Source organism: Polyodon spathula, chromosome 3, assembly GCF_017654505.1.
Source record: "Polyodon spathula isolate WHYD16114869_AA chromosome 3, ASM1765450v1, whole genome shotgun sequence".
NCBI classification, from domain to species: domain Eukaryota; kingdom Metazoa; phylum Chordata; class Actinopteri; order Acipenseriformes; family Polyodontidae; genus Polyodon; species Polyodon spathula.
In genome coordinates, this window is record NC_054536.1 from 66,624,593 (window position 1) to 66,648,373 (window position 23,781).

Here is a 23,781-nt window from a genome sequence, read left to right on the forward strand (position 1 = left end):
TCTTGCTCTTGCCAAGTTGCCATTGGCCTCTTGGTAGCCTCTCTGCTCGGTCATCCAGTTTGGAGGGACGGCCTGATCTAGGCCGGGTTTTGGTGGTGCCATACACCTTAATAATTGTCTTGGCCATGCTCCAAGGGATATTCAAGGCCTTTTTATTTTTTTTATTCCCATCCCTTGATCTGTGCCTTTCAACAACTTTGTCCCAGAGTTCTTTTGAAAGCGCCTTGGTGCTCATGGTTGAGTCTTTGCTTTGAAATGCACTACCCATCAGAGGGAACCTACAGGAACTGCTGAATTTATCCTGAAATCATGTGAATCACTACAATTTAACACAGGTGGGGGCCACTTAACGTGGTGTGTGATTTTGAAGGTGATTGGTTACACCTGAGCTAATTTAGGATTGCTATTACAATGGGGGTGGACACTTATCCAACCAAGCTATTTCAGTTTTTATTTTTAATTAATTTTCTACAAATTTCTAGAATTTTTTTTTCACTTGGAAGTTGTGGGGTAAAATGTGTAGATAAATGAAAACCATTTTAATGCATTTTAATTCCAAGCTGTAAGGCAACAAAAGGAACATTTTGAAAGGGGCTGTAGACTTTCTATAGGCACTGTATATGTTATGCTCAGGGATTATTCTAAGCTTTGCCATTGTTGTGCCTTCTTTTGCTCTTAGTTCTTAGTTTTTTTAAAGTGATCATTTATTTCACTGTGTTTAGATTCCCGTGGAATAAGCTCCAGTAGCACTTTGCAGCTAATACATTGTCCTTTGCTGTCTACTTAGGGAGGCAGTGCTATGTCATAGTGCAGACAGCTTAAAGAGATTTTTATATTAAATTGATTTTCATAGGCATTTCACTATGTAAGCTGTTTAAAATGCTAATTTAAAAAATTCACACGTTATTGTCTTTTTTTTTTTATGCTGTGAGGCTTTTTTCTCTGCTAAAATCAGCTCTGCTTGTCATTAGTGCTTTGACGATTTGAGTCCTATGCAGATTTTAGATCATTTGATAGTAATGTTAAATATTTGCATATTTCCAAAGCTTTTTAAATAGGTGCAACTTAGAAAGAAAATGTGTAAATGTATAAAGATTTTTTTGATTTTTTTTTTTTTTTTTTTTTTTAAGCTTTTGGAGTGGGGTTCTTTTGAATATTCTCAATTTCTATCTCAATTCTCTTCCAGGTGGCTGTAAAATGAGTGCTGTTTATTGCAGTATCCCACTATATTTTTTTTGCTAAAAGTTTTACTAACCTATTGCATAACTTGTGCAAGCGCTTTATTTTTTTTATTTTTTGGTAGCCTCTCTCTTTGTCGTTGACTTTGTCCTTTTTAGGGTCCCTTATATGCTATCTTCACCAAACTTAGCTTAGATTGCATAGATTGCATTTGGCTTTAATTGACTTTGTAGAGATATTTTTAACTGTTTGGGTACTGTGTTATTATGAGAACCCTCTGTATAACCATTTACTTGTTTTCTAGTGCAAATGTTTATTTATTTATTTATTTTTTTTTTTGTGCTGAAAGACTGGGTGGGACCTTCATTTTGCCCCAGACTGTGTCCTTCATTGTTGTGACTTCCATTCTGGGGGCATCCAAAACCAATATTTCACTTACATATTTAGGGATACAAGGGTCTGAATGTAGAAAAATGGGCAATAGATGCCCCACCCCTGTCTGTCCAGGTATTTGGAGAGTTGTTTGTGTCAGGCAAGAAAACTACTTTTATTTATAGCATTACCTGTTTTCAGACTGCTAAACCAATTCCCTATAATTATAATTTATTAGCTGACTTTTAATTACTTAACAAAAGCAAACCAGTCTCAAGCTGTATGAATTCATAAGACATGATGTAGTTTGCTATGTTACATAGCATTCATTATACAAATGTCATTTAACAATCAAAATCCAATCAATACAAAACATGAACACATTTGACCTAGAGGTTTTGTTGTGAATTAACTACCTGCTCTGAGCCAAGTTGTATGACCCATGTAATTGTTTGGTTTGAAAGATTTCTGTGGCAGTTGGTTATTTTCTGGTTGGATTGTTGTTTACATTTGCATATAGAAATGCATTGATAGGAGAGCACCAAAAAGATGACGTGTGGTTGAAAATGAAGGTCACAAGAATAAAGGCATTACAATATTTCTTTTTTTTTTTCTGGGATGTGCATTGCTTTCATGTGTTTCACGTGTTTTTTTTTTTTTGTTTGTTTTTTTTAAACTAATGCCATGTTTTCAGCTTCATAATGAAACCAGTCTGTAAACTCACCTCTTTCCAATATCAAGCTTCCAGGTTATTTTCTGTCTACCTGGTATTTTTGTTCAGCATGTTTATAAAACAATCTTTAGACAAAAGATACAACATATTTTAGAAATCCCAGGGGCATTTGTGTGGGCCCAAGGGTCATTTTTTCTTGTAAATTACTGCAGTTTGTCAGATAAATAATAACTGCTGTTTAGGGCTGTCAGTTAAGCATCCAGATAGCAATCAATGAATTGGGCACACAAAATATAATCATTTGAATAGATATCGATGATTGTACTGCCCACATATATTTTTGCCACCACCCCCCACCCCCACCTCCCAGGCGACGTGATTATTTTAATGTCATTTCAGTTCAGTGAAAGCTTTTGCACAACAATTGAATGTGAGGGGTAATTAACTATAATACAGCTTTCTGCATTGTACTGTAGGAGTACTAGCATAAAAATGTTTTATCTAGAGATGTGCGAACCGGTTCCTTTGAAACCGGGTACCCACTTCCTGCTTTAGAACAGACGAACTGGAGTGAATACTATTATGTTTTCAATAAAACTGATTTATTAAAAATCCTCAAACAATTATCAAAAACTGCTGATAACTATAATGGACACGTTCATACTTAGAAACAAAACGAAAAAACATGCACTTAGCTACACTATATATTTGCGTTTTGTTGTCCTTGTTTTGGACTAACTACTGTCTGATCGCGGCTGTGATGAGTTTAGTTTGACTTATTTTTTGCTCTGTGATTGTTGTGTTCTGATGTAGAAGTGTAGCGCTAGTGCTTGTTTATATGTATATAAGATTCCATAAACATAAACAGTATTATTCCCAGGTTTAACAGTTCATTTTGAAGCGCAAATTATATACAGTCAGTTTTCAATGTGCACAATGTATTTACATGTTGGCCAGATATACAAGCCTGTCATTCTGTTCTGGATCCAAGGCGGCATACTTTTTGTTTACATCGAATACACAGAGGTTGCATACTTACAAAGCATTTTCAAGACTGATTCGCTGGTATGATGGGACCAGCAAATTAAATGATAGTTAACACAATCAGGAAAAGAAGAGCATGCCCACTTTTTGTCTGGCAGAAATACTGTAAATAGCAAGGCAGGTTAGGGTGTAGTTTCATTTATAAACTTAAATAGTTATTAACTATGCATATTACAAATGTTATTTAATCGATTTTATCCAGTATTTAGATTGATGTATATAATGAGGAATGGAATCGATTGAAAAAATCGTTTTTTGGTGGAGTCCTAGGAGCCCTAATAATGTAATTGTGCAAGCTTCTTTTCAGTGCTATAGTGGGTATCTTTCTTAAGATCGGTTCATGCAGAAGGAGAGGGGCATATTAAGTAATTGGAAATGGTTGAATAACAGGAATATCCACTTTAATTTACTACACAGGTTAACATACCCCCCTATCTCTGGTAACTCCATACTCATATAAATGGTTTGCTTTTCTAGGTTTCCGTCTCCTGTGGTCTGTATTGTTTATTGTGTGGATCATTGTCATTGTCTAGGGTGGTACAGCCCCACCAGCACTTGGGTGAGGAGGAACTTCAGTGTTCGAGCCAGGATGATGAGCAGCCAGGCCCTTCACGGAGGGAACGACAGCCGAGCATGTCGGAATCGATGCCTCTGTACACCCTGTGCAAGGAAGATCTGGAGAGCATGGACAAGGAGGTGAGGTTCAGAGTGACGCATTGACATTTTAATAAGTCTTACCTTTAATGCAGTGCAGTCCATTACGGATACTGACTCAAATTCATGATTTTTGAAATGCCAAATTCATATAAATTAAATACAGTAGACACGTGTTAATCCAAACCACAAACTGAACTACCCTATCATAATTAAATGCATGCTGATATTGACTGTTTAAACTGAATTTTCACACAGATGAATTGAAATATTACTGCAAAAAGTGACATTCATTTCTAGTACAAAGCAAGTTGGCATTTGAAAGTAGCTTGATAAATCTATATTGGAGGTGTAGTCAGCTACCAATTTCATAATACTGGACATATTAAATCATCAACAATTATTGATGGATTAGGAACATTTATTTATTCAAAAGCAAGAAGCATGAAAATGTGTAGACTCATCACAAAAGCTGCAAAATACAACTGAAAATATGCATGTGCTTTTTATTTATAGTAATATACCAAATGCATTGGGGAAATTTATTATTAAAAACCAGAAGCAAAGAAAGATAGACTCTTCACAAAATCTTGCAAAAAAGCCATGCATGCATCTGTAATATAATATACAATATGTGTGAGTTTTCAAATAAAGCACCAGGGTGATTTTAATAGATCAGTGAATGTTTAATTGAAAATAGCAAAGTAAAATAGATGACAAGCAATAATACATTATTTTCTGCATATTGAGTTTGTATATATGTACATATATATTTAGCAATGTGTATTGATCAATGCATAGTAGCAAAGCATTCTTAAAAAACAAAAACAAAAAAATAATAACAATCAAATGACTCGTTAGAACTCTCCTATTGAAAGCTGTAGCTTTTTCTCCTTACAAATGGATTCAGGCAACCAGAAAATCATAAAGTAAACACACAGTTCCTTGCAAAAGCTACTTTTTTTTTTTTTTTTTTTTTTTTAACAATCTTTTTAACAGTACACAGATCTCATTGCTAATAAAGGATTGCTTGGTACTGCCATTAGTTATAGTAGACAGCATCTTTACTGTATAAACTTAGTTTTTAGTCAGTTTGGGTGGCTTTTTAGCATGAGAAGGCGATTTATCAACCCTTTTTTAGTCATACCATGTTTTGGCGGTTCACTTCCTATAGTGTGAAAAATGTGTGTGACGAGTACGTGCTATATAAGACACTCTCATGACAATGAAGAGAGAATTTGGAATTTCCAAACTGCATGTAAACCAAGCCATTGATGTGGACACAGACATTATTTCCACCTTTAAGGCTGAAGGACTTCACATTTGAATGACTATACTTATAATTGTCTGTGTGGCAAGTTTCTTCATATGGTTCCCCCACAACTGTTTTATTGTTATTTCCTCAATCTAAGTAGTAAAGTTATTAATTTCGCTCCCACAGTTTAAGATGTCACAAATCCTTTGATGTAGTATTCACTTGTAATTCCCTGCAGCCATATATTATTCTATATATACAGTGCCTTGCAAAAGTATTCAGACACTTCACAGTTTTCACATTTGGTGCTTTAAGTCTTGCAGTCATGACACTTTGAAGTAGGAATTAATATGTGTTATATACACAACCTACTCCACACATTCAAAGCAAAAACAAAAAGAAAGTAAATGGATAATTAATATGGAAAAGTCATGCTTGCATAAATATTCAAATCCTTTGTTGTGGCAAATCTAAATTAATTCCAGTGCACAAAATGACCTTAACGAGCCACACAATTAGTTGAATGGCATCTTGTCTGTGTGCAATATTAGTGGTTCTCATAATTTCAGCATAAAAACACCTGTTTGTGAGGTTCCCTGGTCAGGTAGTGAATTTCAAGCAAAGACTCAACCATGAAGACAAAGGAGCTTTCAAAGCAAATCAGGGATAAAGTCATTGAAAAGCACAGATCAGGAAAAGGGTACAAAAAAATATCAAAGCCTCTGAATATCCCTGTGAGCACCGTCTACTCAATCATGAAGAAATGGAAGGTGCATTGTACCACCCAGACACTGCATAGATCAGGCCGTCCCTCCAAACTGAGCAGCCGGGCAAGAAGGAAACTGGTGAAGGATGCCACTATGAGGCCAACGACAACTTTGAAAGAGCTACAGAGTTCAGTGGCTGAGATGGGAGAAAATGTGCATCAGTCAACAATATCCAGAACACTTCACAAAAGTAGCCTGTATGGCAGGGTGGCAAGAAGGAAACCATACTAAAAATAAGCCATCTCAAAGCCTGCATGGAGTTTGCAACAAAGCACCTCAGTGATCCTGCAAAAATGTGGCAAAAGGTGTGTGTTGTGGTCAGACGAGACCAAATTGGAAATTTTTGGTCTATATGCCAAGTGTTACGATTGGTGCAGACCCAACACAGCACACCTCCTAGTCAACACCATCCCTACAGTCAAGCATGGTGGTGGCAGCATCATGCTATGGGGATGCTTCTCCTCAGCAGGGACTGGAAAACTTGTTAGGATTGAAGGAAAAATTGAAAAAATACTGTTTCAGACTGCTAAAGACTTAAAACTGGGGCAAAAGTTCACCTTTCAGCAGGACAGTGGTCCAAAGCACAATGCCAAAGCTACACTGGAGTGGCATAAGAATAAGAAAGTGAATGTCCTTGAGTGGCCCAGTCAAAGTCGTGACTTGAATCCTATTGAGAATCTGTGGAAAGACTTGAAAACTGCTGATCCCCAAGGAACTTGAGAGAGCTTGAGCAAATCTGCCAAGAAGAACGGGCACAAATTGCACCAAGCCGGTGTGCAAAGTTGACAGAGACTTACTCAAAAGGGCTGTAATTGTTGCCAATTTCCTAACACCGTTATGAAGTGCTGTGAGGAATGTTTAGATCTGTTCTTTCCTGTAGATGGATGCAGTGATGTCTGTTTGTCATTTGTTTGAGTGGCAGACTTGTTTCTTATCCTTTGGATCAGGAACAGCAAACACCAATATCTTTAGTTTATACCAACCATTCTTATCAAGAAGGAAATGGCTAGCCTATTAAATCAGTTACACAGGGTTTACTATGGACAAATTGTGTTTAGTGCCACTATTATTCCCATGAAATCCCTCCTTAAATGCTTTTTCTTATTATTATTATTCTTTTGTGACATTGTTACTCTTTCTTGCTTAGGCCCAATTATCTGTAACCATAAGTAGAGCAGTTAATGTCCAAACTGAAATATATGTAGTCAGCTTTTTGTGTTTGTGAATGAAAAGCGCCTTGTACAAAAATAACTACAGTTGGATTGCTTTATTTTTTTCTTGGTACAACCCTCTTCTGATCTCACTTTTGCTTTCTTTATACAGGAGGCCATACAGTGAAAAAAAATGCAGTGCCTTCTAAAATTGCAGCTTAGAACAGCAATATCCATAAGAAATGGTAATTTTGGCTTAATTAATAAGTTGTGTTTTTTAGGAGAGTGATAAAGGCATTAAACCAAATGTTCAGCTGTGTACAGGGCTTGTCTTTGTCAGGCTCCGCCGGTGATTTACTTTATTTAGAACCTAAGATATGGTAACATGCGAGGGGTCTTTCACAGCAATACTGAGAGCATGTCTCTTGCTGTGATAATTAAGAACATGAGAAAATAAAGTTTACAAACGAGAGGAAGCCATTTGGACCATCTTGCTCGTTTGGTTGTTAGTAACTTATTGATCCCAGAATCTCATCATGCAGCTTCTTGAAGGATCCCAGAGTGTCTGCTTCAACAACATTACTGGGGAATTGGTTCCAGACCCTCAATTCTCTGTGTAAAAAAGTGCCTCCTATTTTCTGTTCTGAATAATCTCCATTTGTGATCGGGTCGAAAAAGTCTCTTGGGTCGACATTGTCAATACCTTTTAGAATTTTGAATGCTTGATTCAGATCACTGTATAGTCTTCTTTGTTCAAGACTAAAGTAGATTAAATTATTTAAGTCTGCATATGACATGCCTTTTAAACCCCTAATAATTCTGGTCACTCTTCTTTGCACTCTTTCTACATCAGTAATATCCTTTTTGTAGCTAAGTGACCAAAACTGAACACAATATTCTAGGTGAGGTCTTACTAATGGATTGTAAAGTTTTAACATTACTTCCCTTGATTTTAAATAAAACATTTTTTACTATATATCAGAGCATCTTGTTGGTTTTTTTATAGCTTCCCCACATTGTCTAGATGAAGACATTTCTGAGTCAACATAAACTCCTTGATCTCTTTTATAGATTCCTCCTTCAATTTCAATGTCTCATATATGATATTTATACTGCACGTTTGTATTTCCTGCGTGCAGTACCTTACACCTTTCTCTATTAAATGTCATTTGCCATGTGTCGGCCCAGTTCTAAATGCTGTCTAGATCATTTTGAATGACCTTTGCTGCTGCAACGGTGTTTGCCACTCCTATTTTTGTGTCATCTGCAACTTTAACATATTTGCTTACTTTACCAGAATCTAAGTCGTTAATGTAGATTACGAATAGCAGAAGACCTAATACTGATCCCTGTGGTACTTCACTGGTTATCTCGCTCCATTTTGAGGTTTCTCCTCTAATCAGTACTTTCTGTTTTCTACATGTTAACCACTCCCTAATCCATGTGCAAGCATTTCTTTGTATAGAAGTCAGGCTTATTGGTGTGTAGTTACCTGGTATAGGTTTTGTCTCCATTTTTGTGGATCGGTATTACGTTTGCAATTCTCCAGTCTATCTGTACAACTCCTGTGTCAAGAGACTGTTGCATGATCTTGGTTAGCGGTTTGTAAATAACTTCTTTCATTTCTTTCAGTACTATTGGGAGGATCCCATCCGGCCCAGGGGATTTGTTTATTTTAAGAGCTCCTAGTCCCTTTAACACTTCTGCCTCTATTGTACTAAAGTTATTTAAAACTGGATAGGATGATTTTGCCTTGTGAATCTCTTTTACATTTTACCTCCTCTTTGAATGTAATCCCAAGTACTATCTCTGTGTATTTTGTTCTTGGTCCCTTTTAAACGCTTTGTAAAGTGCCTTTTTTTTCTCTTAATATTTTTTTTAATTGATCTATTAAACCATTTTGGCAATTTTATTTTAGATTTATCTACTTTTGGGATGTAATTGTTTTGTGCCTCTAGTACTACATTTTTAAAAAACAGCCTTCCTTTTTCAGTGGATGCTTTCTTTATTTTATTCCAATCTACTTCTGTTAGTCTCTGTTTCATACCTTATTAGTTTGCCTTTCTAAAATTTTAAACCTTAGCTTTGGTTATTACTTTTTGCGGTCTGTTTGCATGTTGTGGTCTGAGTTTGCCAATGGTTCTCTGAACTGTGTTTTAGTTATTCTGTCTTTGCTATTTGAAAATACTAAATCAAGTCATGCCTGAATTTGGCAGTCTATAGCATGCCCCTATTATTATGCCCTTTTAATTTGTGTCCATTATTCTGACCCATATTGATTCTGCCTTGTTTTTTGCTTCAAGACTATTTTTGATGTATAGCGCTACCCCTCCGTCTCTTATCTTGCCTATCTTTCCTATACAGTGTATACGCACTAATATTATATTCGTCTCCATCACTCTCGGATAACCAAGTTTCTTTAACACCTGTCACATCGTACTTTTTAGTGCAGTAGCTTCAAGTTCAAGTGTCCCTTCTGTTTTTTTTTGTTTTTTTTTGTTGATTTCTCACCCTATTTGTCTGTAGTAATCTAATGAAGTGCCAGTTAATTTCAGTCCAATGGACAGTGGATCCACCAAATGCAGGGAAAGACTTCCATAACTAAGTCAGAGATTGTGCATACTATATTATCTGTGATGATTTATGGTTTTGAAGAATAATCAGAAAAATACTATGAGCTGTGAGCTCCCAGGGGGCGGATGGTGTTCTTTGGGTGATGCGCTGTGTTGGGTTTGCGCCAAACATAACGCTTTGCATTTAGGCCAAAAAGTTCCATTTTAGTTTCGTCAGACCACAAAACTTTTTGCGACATGGCTACAGAATGTTTTTTTGCATACTTCAAATGGGATTCAAGGTGGGTTTTCTTGAGTAATGTCTTCCTTCTTGCCACCCTACCGTACAGGCCAGATTTGTGGAGTACTTGGGATATTGTTGTCACATGCACACTTTGACCAGTCTTGGCCATGAAACCTATAGCTCTTGCAAAGTTGCCATTGGCCTCTTGTTAGCCTTTCTGATCATTCTCCTTCTTGCTCGGTCATCCAGTTTAGAGGGACGGCCTGATCTAGGCAGGGTCTTGGTGGTGCCATATACCTTCCGCTTCTTAATAATAGTCTTGACCGTGCTCCAAGGGATAGTCAAGGTCTTTTGATTTTTTTAAATTTTTAAAAAACATTTTTTTAATACCCAACCCTTGATCTGTGCCTTTCAACAACTTTGTCCCGGAGTTCTTTTGAAAGCGCCTTGGTGCTCATGGTTGAGTCTTTGCTTTGAAATGCACTACCCAGCAGAGGGAATCTACAGATACTGCTCAATTTATCTTGAAATCATGTGAAATCACTACAATTTAACACAGGTGGAGGCCACTTAACTTGGTGTGTGATTTTGAAGGTGATTGGTTAAACCTGAGCTAATTTAGAATTGCTATTACAAGGGGTGGGGGGGGGGGTAGACACTTATCCAACCAAGCTATTTCAGTTTTTATTTTTAATTATTTTTTTTACAAGTTTCTAGAATATTTTTTTCACTTGGAAGTTGTGGGGTAGGATGTGTAGATAAAAAAAAAAAAAAAAAAAAACTATTTTAATGCATTTTAATTCCAGACTATAAGGCAACAAAAGGTGAACATTTTGAAAGTGTAGGCTTTCTATAGGCACGCACTGTATGTTGATTTACGAAATGATATCTTAATGAACAGTGCTTCTTGTGACTAATTGTTTTGTATGCGTGGGAATTTAAAAGGAAATCCGTGTTAATTGTTGTAATTTATCAGACTTAATTTGTCCTTGGAAAAGCAGGGTTTAAATTTTTTATTTATTTATTTTTTTAATAAATTTAGTGCTCGGGAATTGATTTTACCCCATTTTTCTCACATTTGAAATGTCCAGTTATATTTTTAGGCTCAGCTCACTGTTACCATCCCCTGTGGTGACTTCGGAGCGGCAAAGACGAACACACGCTGACCACTTCTTTTCACACTGCAGACTCGCCGTGCAGCCACCTCAGAGCTACAGCGTCGGAGGACCACGCAGCTCTAGGCAGCTTACAGGCAGACCCCCAGGCACCCGGCCAGTCCACAGGGGTCACTGGTGCGAAATGAGCAGAGGACACTCTAGCCGACTTAACTCCCCCACCGGGTGGCGCTCAGTCATTTGTGTGCCGCCCCAAGGTCGGCAGTGGAATAGCTCGAGCTGGCAACCTCCAGGCTATAGGGCGCATCCTGCACTTCACGTGGCGCTCGGGAGCCCAGAAGGGTTTTAACGAAACGGTATATATATTCAAATTGAAACCAGAAATTTAACAGACCGTGGCTGACGATAGAGAGAGAGAGAGTGTACAGAACAGAGTTAATTTCTTACAGACAACCTAGATAATTCAATATTTGTAGTTAAGAAAATATTTTAGCCTTATCTGTACTTCTGGTTATGAAGGAGATTCATGAACTTCTTTTAACCGTTTGTAACCTTACGGCACATTTGTTGTATTGCTAAAATGATACACCATTATTTGCACAAAGTGTAATATTACTACCAAGAAATTATCAATGCAACTGTAGCCTATTTGAAGTCTGCATATGCACATTATATAACAGCTGACCTCTGCTGTAGGTTTTATTTGAATTATACAACTGAACTCTTGCTATAGAAAAAGGCATATTATTAGATATTACAATAAAGATTCCTTAGGTGATTGCGGATTTGCAATGTGTCCTTGACATTTAACACTTTCCCACATTTGTATGCATATCATGTTTTGTTTATTTATCGCAGAGGCAATCAAAGAGTACCAGAGAAAATGCATGATTAGGGGAAGTCGCCGAACAATTAATTATAAACATATCGCCTTTTCTGTACAGAGCAAAAGACAGTTCCAGCAGTAGAATTTTATTAATTCACAGCTACCGGTAAGCCACGGATACCTTTCTTAATTCAATGGTGGAAGTAGCGAGTATATCCCTTCCCTTCCTGTGTCAGTTCAGGTATTTGTGGTATACCTCCCTTTTTTTTTTTTTTTTATCAATCTCCAATTTTTCTGAGAACGTAGTTCTTGAAGATTGATTCGTAACCAAATCGACTACGATGTTTCCATCGTCTGATGGCTTTTTTTTTTTAATTTGTAAAAAGCAATTCTAAATATTACTTTGAAGTTCTCAGTGCACATCTCAATAATTGACTCTCCCATTAGTTAAACCTACTCAAGACCTTCAACTTTTTATGACCTGCCTCCGCTCACTTATGATTGGACTGCAGCGGAGAAAATGCAGATCTTCTGTTGGTTGATTTGACTTTTATGTTTTTAAAAATTGATAAATAAATTCTGCAGAATTTAAATTATAAAAAAAGTTAATCTACGATCAACTCTTTAGTTGATTAATCGGTCCGATTAATCTGTTAATCGGAGCAGCTCTATTTTAAACACATCTCTATTTAACCTGGTTTAATGAGACCTCTCACAAGATTACAAATTACCAACAATATTGAAATAGGACCCTATGTGACCCCATCCTAAATATATTTATAATGACTTATTTTAATTGGCACATTTGTAGAAGCAGTAAATTGACGACACCTCTTGTCAAAGGCCAGTTGACAGTTTCAATGGACTTCGACAAAGTTCTGTGCAGTCCATGGTTCAAATTATATTAAATAAGCTATGTTTACCCTGGCTTGGTAACGTCCCAGTATATTTGTTCAGATATTGACTTCTGACAACTTAAAGAATTTCAAAGATGTATAAGTAGCTGGTAGCTTCAAACTTAACTTCTAGGATTTACGCATTGAATATGAAAGAGTAGGTACTACAGTGAGTATAACCATGTGCATTTTTTGTTTTACAGTGTCATTGATGTAGTCATTTAACTTTTGGTTCTTAACAGTGTGTTCAGTGGTACAGATATTTATTTATATCCAGTATATGCTGTACCATAGAGTGATTTATATCTAAAGATATGCACTGTAACTATTTTTCTAATGAATGGAAATAAATCATTTCATGAGAAATTGTACTTCAGGTAACTGATGCCTTTTTTTCAATTTACTGTTGTACTGGTTCATAGGGAATAGTTTTGTTTGAAGAAACTCTGGATATTAAATTGAATTTGAGGGAGAAAAATCTCTATTGTAATCAGTCTGGAACAAACAGACACTCTGGGAGCTATTCATAAAAGTACTTGCCGACTGCCGTAATAAAACGAATTTTGTTTAAAACTAATAAATGTCATCCATATTGCTATTCATAAAACGATCTGAGCAAACGGGCGACTGTCTCAAAGCACTTTATGAATGGATATACTGTTGTTCAAGAACGAAAATCCGCCTCCTTTAGATGACATAATCAGCATTATTAATATTCCCTGGTTGCCGTCGGTAGCTGTTGCAAAAAGAAAAACGTAATCCACCAACAGTACTACCAAAACCTGAGTCTGCAGCCCCTATCACGTATGCCAAAAATTGAGGACGTCATAATTATATAAAAAAAAAAAAAAAAAAAAAGTATTTTTTGTAATACTGCAATTCTAGTGGTAATAATAATTTTGAAAACTTTTAATGTTAATCATGTATATATATATATATATATATATATATATAATAACACACACACACACACACACACACACACACAGCTCTGGAAAAAATTAGGAGACCACTGCAAAATTATCAGTTTCTCTGGTTTTACTATTTATAGATATGTGTTTGGGTAAAATGAACATTTTTGTTTTATTCTGTAAACTACTGACAACATTTCTCCCAAATTCCAAATAAAAATATTGTCATTTTAAAGCATTTATTTGCAGAAAATGACAACTGGTCAAAATAACAAAAAAGATGCAGTGTTGTCAGACCTCAAATAATGCAAAGAAAATAAGTTCATATTCATTTTTAAACAACACAGTACTAATGTTTTAACTTAGGAAGAGTTTAGAAATCAATATTTGGTGGAATAACCCTGATTTTCAAGCACAGCTTTCATGCGTCTTGGCATGCTCTCCACCAGTCTTTCACATTGATGTTGGGTGACTTTATGGCACAAAAATTCAAGCAGCTCGGCTTTGTTTGATGGCTTGTGACCATGCGTCGTCTTCTTGATCACATTGCAGAGGTTTTCAATGGCGTTCAGGTCTGGTGATTGGGCTGGCTATGACATGCTGTGTGGCATGGAGCATTGTCCTGCTGGAAAAAACAATCCTCAGAGTTGGGGAACATTGTCGAGCAGAAGGAAGCAAGTTTTCTTCCAGGACAACCTTGTACTTGGCTTGATTCATGCGCCCTTCACAAAGACAAATCTGCCCAATTCCAGCCTTGCTGAAGCACCCCCAGATGAGTCCAATTTTCAGCTTTGCCCAACATCTGGTCGTCTAATGGTTAGAGAGAGACCTGGAGAGGCCTATAAGCCACAGTGTCTCGCACCCACTGTGAAATGTGGTGGAGGATCGGTGATGATTTGGGGGTGCTTCAGCAAGGCTGGAATCGGGCAGCTTTGGCATGAATCCAGCCAAGTACAAGGTTGTTTCTCATTTCAACAGGCGTTAACCCTTTATGAATACAACCCTCTGTGTCTTAAAAATAGATGTGTGTGGATTTTAAGGCACAGGCTACTAATTGTATTTGTTTCTATGATACTGCTTCCCTGGTAAGGGCCAGGGAGGGTGAAATAACTAATTTACTGTAACTAGCCATGTTAGGATTTTATGTGCAATATGTGTGTTGTATGACACCAAATAAATGTTACATGAAGGGTGATGAACCAGATCCTGACTGTAAAGCATGTTTAAGAGTGTTTATACTGGGAATCACCTCTACAGTTAAACCTACCCTTGCATTTTCACCCACAGAAAAGACTATCAGTATATGAAAAAAGCCTATAAAAATGCCATTGCAGTCAGGGCTGCACAAGTACTCGGGTTTACCTTGTCGGAAGGTGTTAAATTAAGCCTATTTCAAATGTCTTCATTTCAAAATCCATATTTCTTTCATCTGTGGAATGGAGTACCAATCATGGCAATTCACTTCCTTATAGAGTTGTTTTTAAAGCTACTTGGAGTCAAATTTTCCTTTTTATGCTGGGTGCTGACATTTTTACTAACGTACTGCAAATGGGACTAAACTGACACAAAACATTACACAAAAAACAAATGCCACCGATTTAGTGACCTTTCCTTAGTTATTATATGTGTTAAAAGCTACATTTTTTAAAATGAAGCATAAAAAATTATTAATGTTAACAGAATGATTAGCCCCCCTGTAGGTAATGTGTCTTTCTAAAATGCCACTGCATTTTATCCAGCACCAACTATCTGTCTTTGACATTTAACAAATTATATATCTTAGTTAATGATGTTCCCTTTATCATTACAGTCAGCAGATGGGTTTGTTTTTGTTTTATTTAAATGTCACAGGCAAAACATTACATAATACATAAGAGTTGGAGTTGCATGTGATTAGTGCCCTGCTAGCACACATTTTGGAGTAATCTAATTCAGTGACTTCTGGTGATGTCGACTGTAAAGCCGTAAATTTTGGCACTTCGCAATTGTAGACCATGAAGAAGAGGGTAACATGGGTGGCATGTTTCATCATGGTGGGGATTGACCATCTTTTTGTTTCCACAGTGACAACTGTGACAATTTTATCCACAAATACAAAGGTTGACATCCCTGAGCTTTCTGTCACTCCCCAAACTGCTGTAAACCCTTAAGTGGTGCAGGGGATTAACAGATTAAGATTTTGTTGTCTTGGGAAATTTAAAGACAAATCTGTTGACATTGAATTAGTTACTTACTGAAGAAGTATAAATATCTATATCTTATTAAATTTAAGTTGTGTCACATGACAGAACGGCCATTTCCTCTTTTGGGAACTAAAAACAATGACAGTGTCATGTTCTCAGCGAAGGGTATCCTGATGAATCATTACAAGTTCAAGGTAAATTATCCTTTTAAATATATAGGCACCTTTAGATATATAGTGATGCAAAGGTTGACTTGAAATGGGGTAATTTTCAACACTGCAGACCTCGAAACAGGTTTAGGAAAGATGTAAACCACAGGCCAGTAAACTGATATAATATATTAATATGTGTACCAGTGCCCATTTTAAATGTATTCTTCAGTTTGACTAACTATTTAATTAGTAATTTCTATAGTCTTCTAGTCAAGTTATTTAGAGCTAAATCAGTTAAAAAAAAAAAAAAAAAAAAGGCATCAAGCCTGTGACAAAGCACCGCTGTCGGATGCCCCTACTACAACAGGGCATACCTTTGTTCCCGAGGTGGACGAGATGCTGCAACGCTCTCACCGCACGCCGGAATTCACGAAGGAAATGGTGCACTTGCTTTCCAAGTGGCTACCCCCAGTACGCAAACCAGTGGCCAACTGGCACCCTAGGCCCCAGAAACCTCAGCCTCCGGCCAAGCTGCAGCTCTTGGAGGCGTAGGGCCCCTTGTCAGGGATCATGTCTCCGGCCGCCCTCAACGGTTGGGCTTTATGGTGAATAAAGCGAAGAGCCAGCTCACTCCTTTCCAGACAGCCTCCCATCTAGGAGTGTGCTGAGAATAGCCGCCTGTTTAGGGCAATTTTAGCTCAACAGAGCGTTCACGGTAGTGACATTAAATAAACTTCTGGAGTTGATGGCAGCAGCTTCTCAGACCCTACCTTTGGGTCTCTTGCGCATTGAACCGGGACCGACTATTAACAGTGTCTTGCCAATGTTTTTTAAAGGCACTCTCTTCATAGGGGATAATGTGATCACGCCCTGTTCGGCGCCCACGCTTTCTTCACCACTGTCCTGGACTGCTGAAATTAGAACACAGTATTTTTTGGATATCTATGATTCATCTTTTCTCAATTCATAACAATTGGAAAATACAGCCAGATACATAATTAAAAATGTACACAAATCCAAAATGTGTAAGCACTTATATAATGACCTAAAAATCTCTCCAGGCTTGTGTCAGAATTTTTTTTAATGTTGTTTGTTCTTATTGCGTATCTTTATGTTCACGCAGCAAAATAAACATTGACAGATTTTTTGGTTTTCTAAACCCGCTCTTTTTATTTCATTTGACAACTTTGTGACTTTAGTTATTTGCATTTACAGTTTTTTGGCAGCTGGGTGGTTCTTAGCTGTCCAACAGTGTTATAGAATTATACCTGCTGAAGATTAGATCAGTGATAAACATTTTGCACATAAGAAAATAAAAAGGATTTATTTAGAAAAATAATTATCAGAACTTGTTATCTTGTTTTGTTACTTAAAATATTTTACATTATTAAACATTTCATTTATGGCTAGACTTTCAGATGTAATCTTGAACATATCTGCCAGGTTCTTCGGATGAGAGAGAAATGGGAGAATACTATCTAGATATTGTATTTATTGTTATTTTTTGGCACTTTTTTCACACCTTTCAGTAAGAGTATAAATCAGTCTTGTTGGTTACAGAAGTCTGTTGGTAATTTCATAAGGAACTTCACCTTTTAAAGTGTTAGTTTCCCATTAACTCACATTTCCAATTAATAGAGTTCACTTTGACAGATTACTATAAGTGCTGTGGTGGGTTTGACTGCTGGAAAGAGGAAAAGTGATTAAATCTGACAATCAGTTACGGTTTTCAAGCAACCTACACACTGCTTTATGTTTGAAAGCAGCCCAATCTTCTTGTTAGGATTAGTGCTGAATGCTGAGGACCCATGAAGTCATGTTATCTGCTTTATTACAGAAGTTGCTCAGGCATTTTACAGTAAAGAACACATCAGAACTACAAAGCAGCTATTGCTTTGCAGCTATTGAACAGCCCTGCCGTCAGAGAAAAAAAAGGTTGCCTTTTTTGTTTGTGTTTTTTTTTTTTTAAAAAAGCATTTCCCTTTGTGAATAAATCTTAAAAAGAAAAACCGAAGGGTAAAAATGTGTTCAGCAACCAGTAAATTAAGTCTGCATGGAGAGTGCACTGCAGTTAAAATTAGACCCAATAGATTTATGTACAGGGTGATTAGAAAGTAAGTTTACCACATCAACACACCATCATTTATCCAGTGCAGAAGTTACTAAGAACAGTAAACAAGTGCAGTGCAACCAAAGCTCCAGAACAAAAATTAATTTGAAGATCAGAAATCCAGGAATATTCAAAACATTACCCAACACATTTCAAGTTGAAAACTCAGAAATCATCATTCAAGAGTTTTAAACTTAGTTTACAGTAACTGCGTCTTCCTTGAATCTTTTTAATTGTCATCCAACTTCAGCTGTTTTAGTTTAAGAAAATGCAGCTGAACAAAAGCTCCAGAACACAAACCCACGAATATTCTAAACATTTGGAAGTTTTTCAGTATTTATCAAAAAAGCTCTGCGTCATTCAGAAATCCTTATTTAAAAAATGAAAATAAATAAAGTTCAATTTTACTGTTTGCTTAACTGCGCCATTCTACTTTTGTTACATGCTTTCAGTTGTTTTTCTTTTAAAAATAAATAAATAAATAAATAAATTTAAAAAATCATCTCAACATGTTACAGGTAGGGTTCTGAGGGCACAGATGAAGTGACTTGCGCAGTCTTCACAGTGTTTCTCCATGCATGCGGTTGTAGTTTAGTTATAATATGCCACAAAAAGGCACACGGTATTCCAGCTTCACAAAAGCCATTCATTTGAGAAATCCTGCACCTTCAACAAAATGTATTTGCAGCATGACTTCAGTTACCAAGGTGCACAAAAGCTCAGTTCATTTCTTAGCTAGGTCGTGTTGTATCTATGTGAATTTTCAGAAACAAATGTTGTCAGCGTTGTTTGCTTCGTGGGATCTTTATTTCCCATTGAAATATGGGTGCTTAAGTTTCAAATGACATAACATTTTCGAAATGATTCCACACGTAGTTCGTTTTCGAACTAGCCATGTTAGCTAGTAGCTGGATTCTCCTTGTCGCTCACGCTGATGCAATCAACCAGTTATTTTCCCTCTGTAGCTACGCCGCACACAAAATAAACATCACCTTGCTGTATCCCAAACGGACTTAAACAAACTTAAGTCATCGGTACTGAGGATGCAGATATGTCCAAACCCTTTTTGTAAAGTAGTTTAAGAAGCTATTGGGAACCAGCTGAGAAAGACAGGTCGTCAATTCGTAAACAAAAGGCAGAAACAAACTCCCCTACAGTGCCACCTACTGCACAATCTGCTAAACTGTAACCTGCCATTTAATTTAGAAAAATGTACATTCTCTGGTAGTCAACTTCATTAATTACTTAAAATAATGTATGTAATTCATTTAATTTGAGACAAATACTGAAAATATTCTGATAATTTAATTTATTTGAATTTATTTAATATATATATATATATAAAATATATATATATATATATATATATTATATATATTATATATAGGGCCTATATTATATAATATATATATATATATATAGATATATTTAATTGACTTTGATAATATATATCTATTAAATTCATTGGAACTATTACATTTATTGGAACTATTTTTCCTAGCGTAGTAATATATTTAGGAAAATATTAACCTATATTAATTTTTAAATAAGTGTGTCTATCATTATTTCTAAAAACTAGTAACTCCTTTTGGCCTATGGCCTTGTGCCTTACTATACCCCTGGCAGTGTGGTTAATCTAGCACAACCAACACCCTGCCATGTCTTATTGCTTATGTAAGCTTTTGCATAATTACTTGTTTTTTTAGATTTATTAGGCTTATTTATTTTGTTTAGAGTTTATTAAGATTACATTTATGTACTGTAGCTAGTTCATCACTTCATGGGAAAAAAAGGGGTTTGGGAATTTATATTTAGGTTAAAACTAATGATTGAGGTTAAATTTGTACATACTCAAGTGCAATTTAGGGTTATTACTTTCATCTGTGATGCTGCCATCATTTCTGATTGATTCTTGAGAAACTGATACATTATAAAGCAGTATAAAAGGAATTTAGTCAGGGAAATTGCTTTTTAGTAAAATACTGGCAATTCCTCGGGACTCTGCTGATTCTGTCATATGTCTGTTTTTTTGCTGAAGGGTACTTTATTAACTCTAATTACAAAGCATACAAGAAAAGCGCTAGTTTGCAAAAAAAAAAAAAAAAAAAATCAGAAACCATGGTATAGAAAGTCTTTGTAAGAGCAATCTGGATCAAACAGGGTTCAGCATAAGAGAATCCACTGTAAGGCTGGGGGAATGAAATCTGCCCTTATAACCAGAACAAATGAATATTGAGCTTGTGCTTCAGCTAGTTGCAATTCTGAAGATGCGGGCTTATTCATGGATCAAAAGCTTTAGGTAACAGTGAACAATTTTCCTAGTACCTGCAAAGTATCTCGGGCAGAGAAATCCAAATTTCCTCCACCTACATTGTTGGTGTGTGTTACTAAATTAATTGTGTGTTACATCTGAACTGTTTAAGGCAAATGGCTTTCCTTCCATGGTTTTCGAAGTCTCTTCCAGTACAGACTCATGAACTCGTGAAGCATGTTACAGGCAGTATTGCATCTGGCAATGTTATACATATGTATACAAGTATATTTAGTATGTTGCTAACAGACTAGAACTGCAATTTGTATTTTTTTTTCATGACTGAAATCTTTCACTTGACTTCCATTGTTCATGCCATTTTGTACTAACAGATTTGGGAAGTATTTCACATTATAAATAAATTAAATTATAGAGTTTGTTCAGAGCTCCTGCTATTGTTATTTGTTGTGACAATGTAATGGAAGAGTGTAGTAGAACCTTTATCCCTTAACTAAAGTTGAATTGTTAACAAACGTTCTAGGTTATTTGCAGGGAACACTTACTTAATTTAGTAAGACGCGAAGCTTTAAAACCCAGTGGTCATTGACATAACATTGTCACAAGTATCTTTTAAATGTACCCTGTTATTGTTTTTGTATTACTTACTTCATTTCACTCGGTGGGAAAATATAAATCCAGCCATAGCACTTAAGTTTGAGCTTACCAATTTATATAAGTCAGAAAGAAATTGTTGTAATGATCTTAATAAATCTAATTTATTAAGATAATTACAACAAAATGTATTTTGCACCACTGTAAGGCTTATGAATGAAGGTAAACATGGAATTAATATTGCTACGCTATAAAGATGAGACCAGTCCATGGTTAAAATGTTTACAATGTTTACCAATTGTTAGTTCAAAATACCCACATTACATTCTACACCGAACGCTATTGTTTAGATACAGTACATGCCACTAGTATTAACAGAGATAGGCAATTTACCTTAACCCCTGGAGAGACAGCCACAGACTGATACATCAATGGTCCATGATGATCCTGGAGGTACTGGTAGTATCTCTATCTGTATACCTCTATGCCTGAATTTATACTGTGACAGGCTGATAACTAAAGTTTGTTTTTGTTAGCTTAATAATTATCAACAGAAATTATTTTATATTATTTTACCATTATTTAGCTGTTACTTCCTGTGGCTGTGAGTATTTTATGTTTTATGTGGTGTGTTATTGTTGCACAGGATATAATTTGGGTTTTGTAACACAGGTGATTTGAAATGTATATTTGTAATTGTGTACAGCTGTTTCACCATTAGTTCACGTGCAGACACTGCCAGTGTCACAGCAAATAAGCTAGCTGGGAAATGTTAGCTGGGCAATAAGTTAGCGTTTGCCTTTTTGAGCCTTTCTACGCATTTGTGAATCTTAGACTTTAAAAGCAAGGTTCTCTGTGGCGATTCATCCAAAATTACAGGACGCCATGTGTATTTTTTTGAGAAACGAAAACAGGTATTGCATTGCAGACAGTAATTTTTGTTCAAATATGTTGTCATCTTATTTATCGAAGTGTATTGCAGACAGTTTTTTGGTTTAAAAAGGTGATATTTATCGTAATGTATATTTACGTTTAATTTTTATTATAAATACATTTTATCTTCAGGAAATTGCTCACGGTATTTTAGTTTTTTCATTAACATTAAATAAATATTTTGAAAAACATTATTTTGTCAGTATAATTTTATTTATGCATAGTTAGTCACTGCCAAGTGTCTTGTCATAAGTGTTTAATAAGTGTTTATGTAGGTTATAATATTTTCACACTAAATTGCTCAGTGACTTTGTATGTACCCACTTTCTCATTCATTTTATTGAAAAGGTTCACTTTTTCCTTCATGTAGAGAATACTGTTTTTGACGTTTTAATCAAGTCTACGTGGGATGGCTAAACCTGTTTTAATATAGAAAACAAACATGTTTTTAGTGGAAGGTGGTGTTTTAAGGTGTATTTATAGTTTGAGAAATGCACTAAGCGACTGGCTTCCTATACATACTGTCCTAAAGTGCAGTTAAATTATTTAATATGAACATCTGTAATCCTAGTTGACATTAAATCAGCCTTTTGAGTTGCACTTGACTAATTTTGTAAGGAGCTTGTGAGACCTAGTATTTATTTTTCTAGTAAACAGTAATAAAATACTTTTCAAATAATGGTTAAAATTATATTGATGTTACGGCCAGCTGCTGTCTTCACTCACAGTGCAAATAAACAAGGAAAATTCTATCTTTCAGAATAAGGAACACAAATCTCAGTAGAGTTAGAAAAATATACTTGCTCTCTGTTTGTGTGTTCATTTTACTGCTTGTTGTTAGTAAGGGTGTTAACTTGTTGCCTAAATGTTATTATCCTGCAGGCTGCACTTGTTTTACTCGTCAAGGTGTCATGGCCTGATAAGAATGGAAATCATTTAATAACTGTTGCAAGAAAATACCATTACGCAGTATTGGCTCTATACAGAAAGTAAATCCTAATTCAGTCCCAGGGATGTCAAGCAATTATGAAGCATCAGAGCATGCATTTTGGGGTAGGTCTTTTCTGTGTCAATGATGTATGCTTGAAAGAGCCTGGAAATCCAAAAGCAGTTTGTTTCTGAAAGGGCACGATGGAATTGTATATGCCATGTTGTGTATGTAGTTATGTATTTATTTTACGCAGCTTTGTGTGTTGCTAATGAGTGTTGTTCAATGGCAATTTGGTTTTAAGCCAGTAGTAACAGTTTGCTTTATGTTTATTGGGTTTTGAATTATGCCCAGATCTGATAGACTGCAGCATCTCTTAATGATTTGTTTTCTGATGAAATGTGCTTTTTCTATGTCATAACAACTTCTTGGTACCAAATAGGTAAGAATGCACAGATAAAATTTAGCCTTTTAATATAGGCTATTTAAATTAAATTAGTCAGTATTTGATTGTATAAACCAAATTGCAGCTAGCCTTTGGTCATTACTGCCTATTTATAAGTGTGTGTGTGCTCTACTTTCTATCTGTGATGTGACATGGTGTGTAATTAATGTTGACTATTTCAATTTGGGAGAAAGTTTACTCTTACAAAAATGTTTGGATTTGAAAAGACAAAAATAATGATGGTGGAGTTAACACACATGGCTTTGAGTTATAAATAAGGCTGGGGTGATGCATCATTGCATTGATCCTTCATATCATTTGATCACCATCGATAGTCAAGCTTGTGTATCTTATTTTTCTTTTTCTTTTTGTATTACTTTTGACACCCCCTCTGCCTGCTTGAGTTTTCTGTATGTACATTTGTACCCTTTCAAGAAACGTAAGACAATTGTATTTGACTACTGTTTGTTCATTTTATACCACTACACATAATCGTTTGGTGGAAAAAAACAACTTCAAAGTAACTTG

The 23,781-nt window shown here is 35.9% G+C and overlaps 1 protein-coding gene across 2 annotated transcripts in view; it reads left to right on the top strand.

Moving 5' to 3' along the window:
• The window catches only part of LOC121313332 (RNA polymerase II subunit A C-terminal domain phosphatase-like), a 143,427-nt gene that overhangs the window by 44,831 nt on the left and 74,815 nt on the right, over positions 1-23,781 (top strand). For both annotated transcript variants that reach the window (XM_041245741.1, XM_041245742.1), the window contains exon 11: positions 3,802-3,964. In XM_041245741.1, the coding sequence (XP_041101675.1) occupies positions 3,802-3,964 (163 nt within the window). The remainder of the gene's footprint in view (positions 1-3,801; positions 3,965-23,781) is intronic.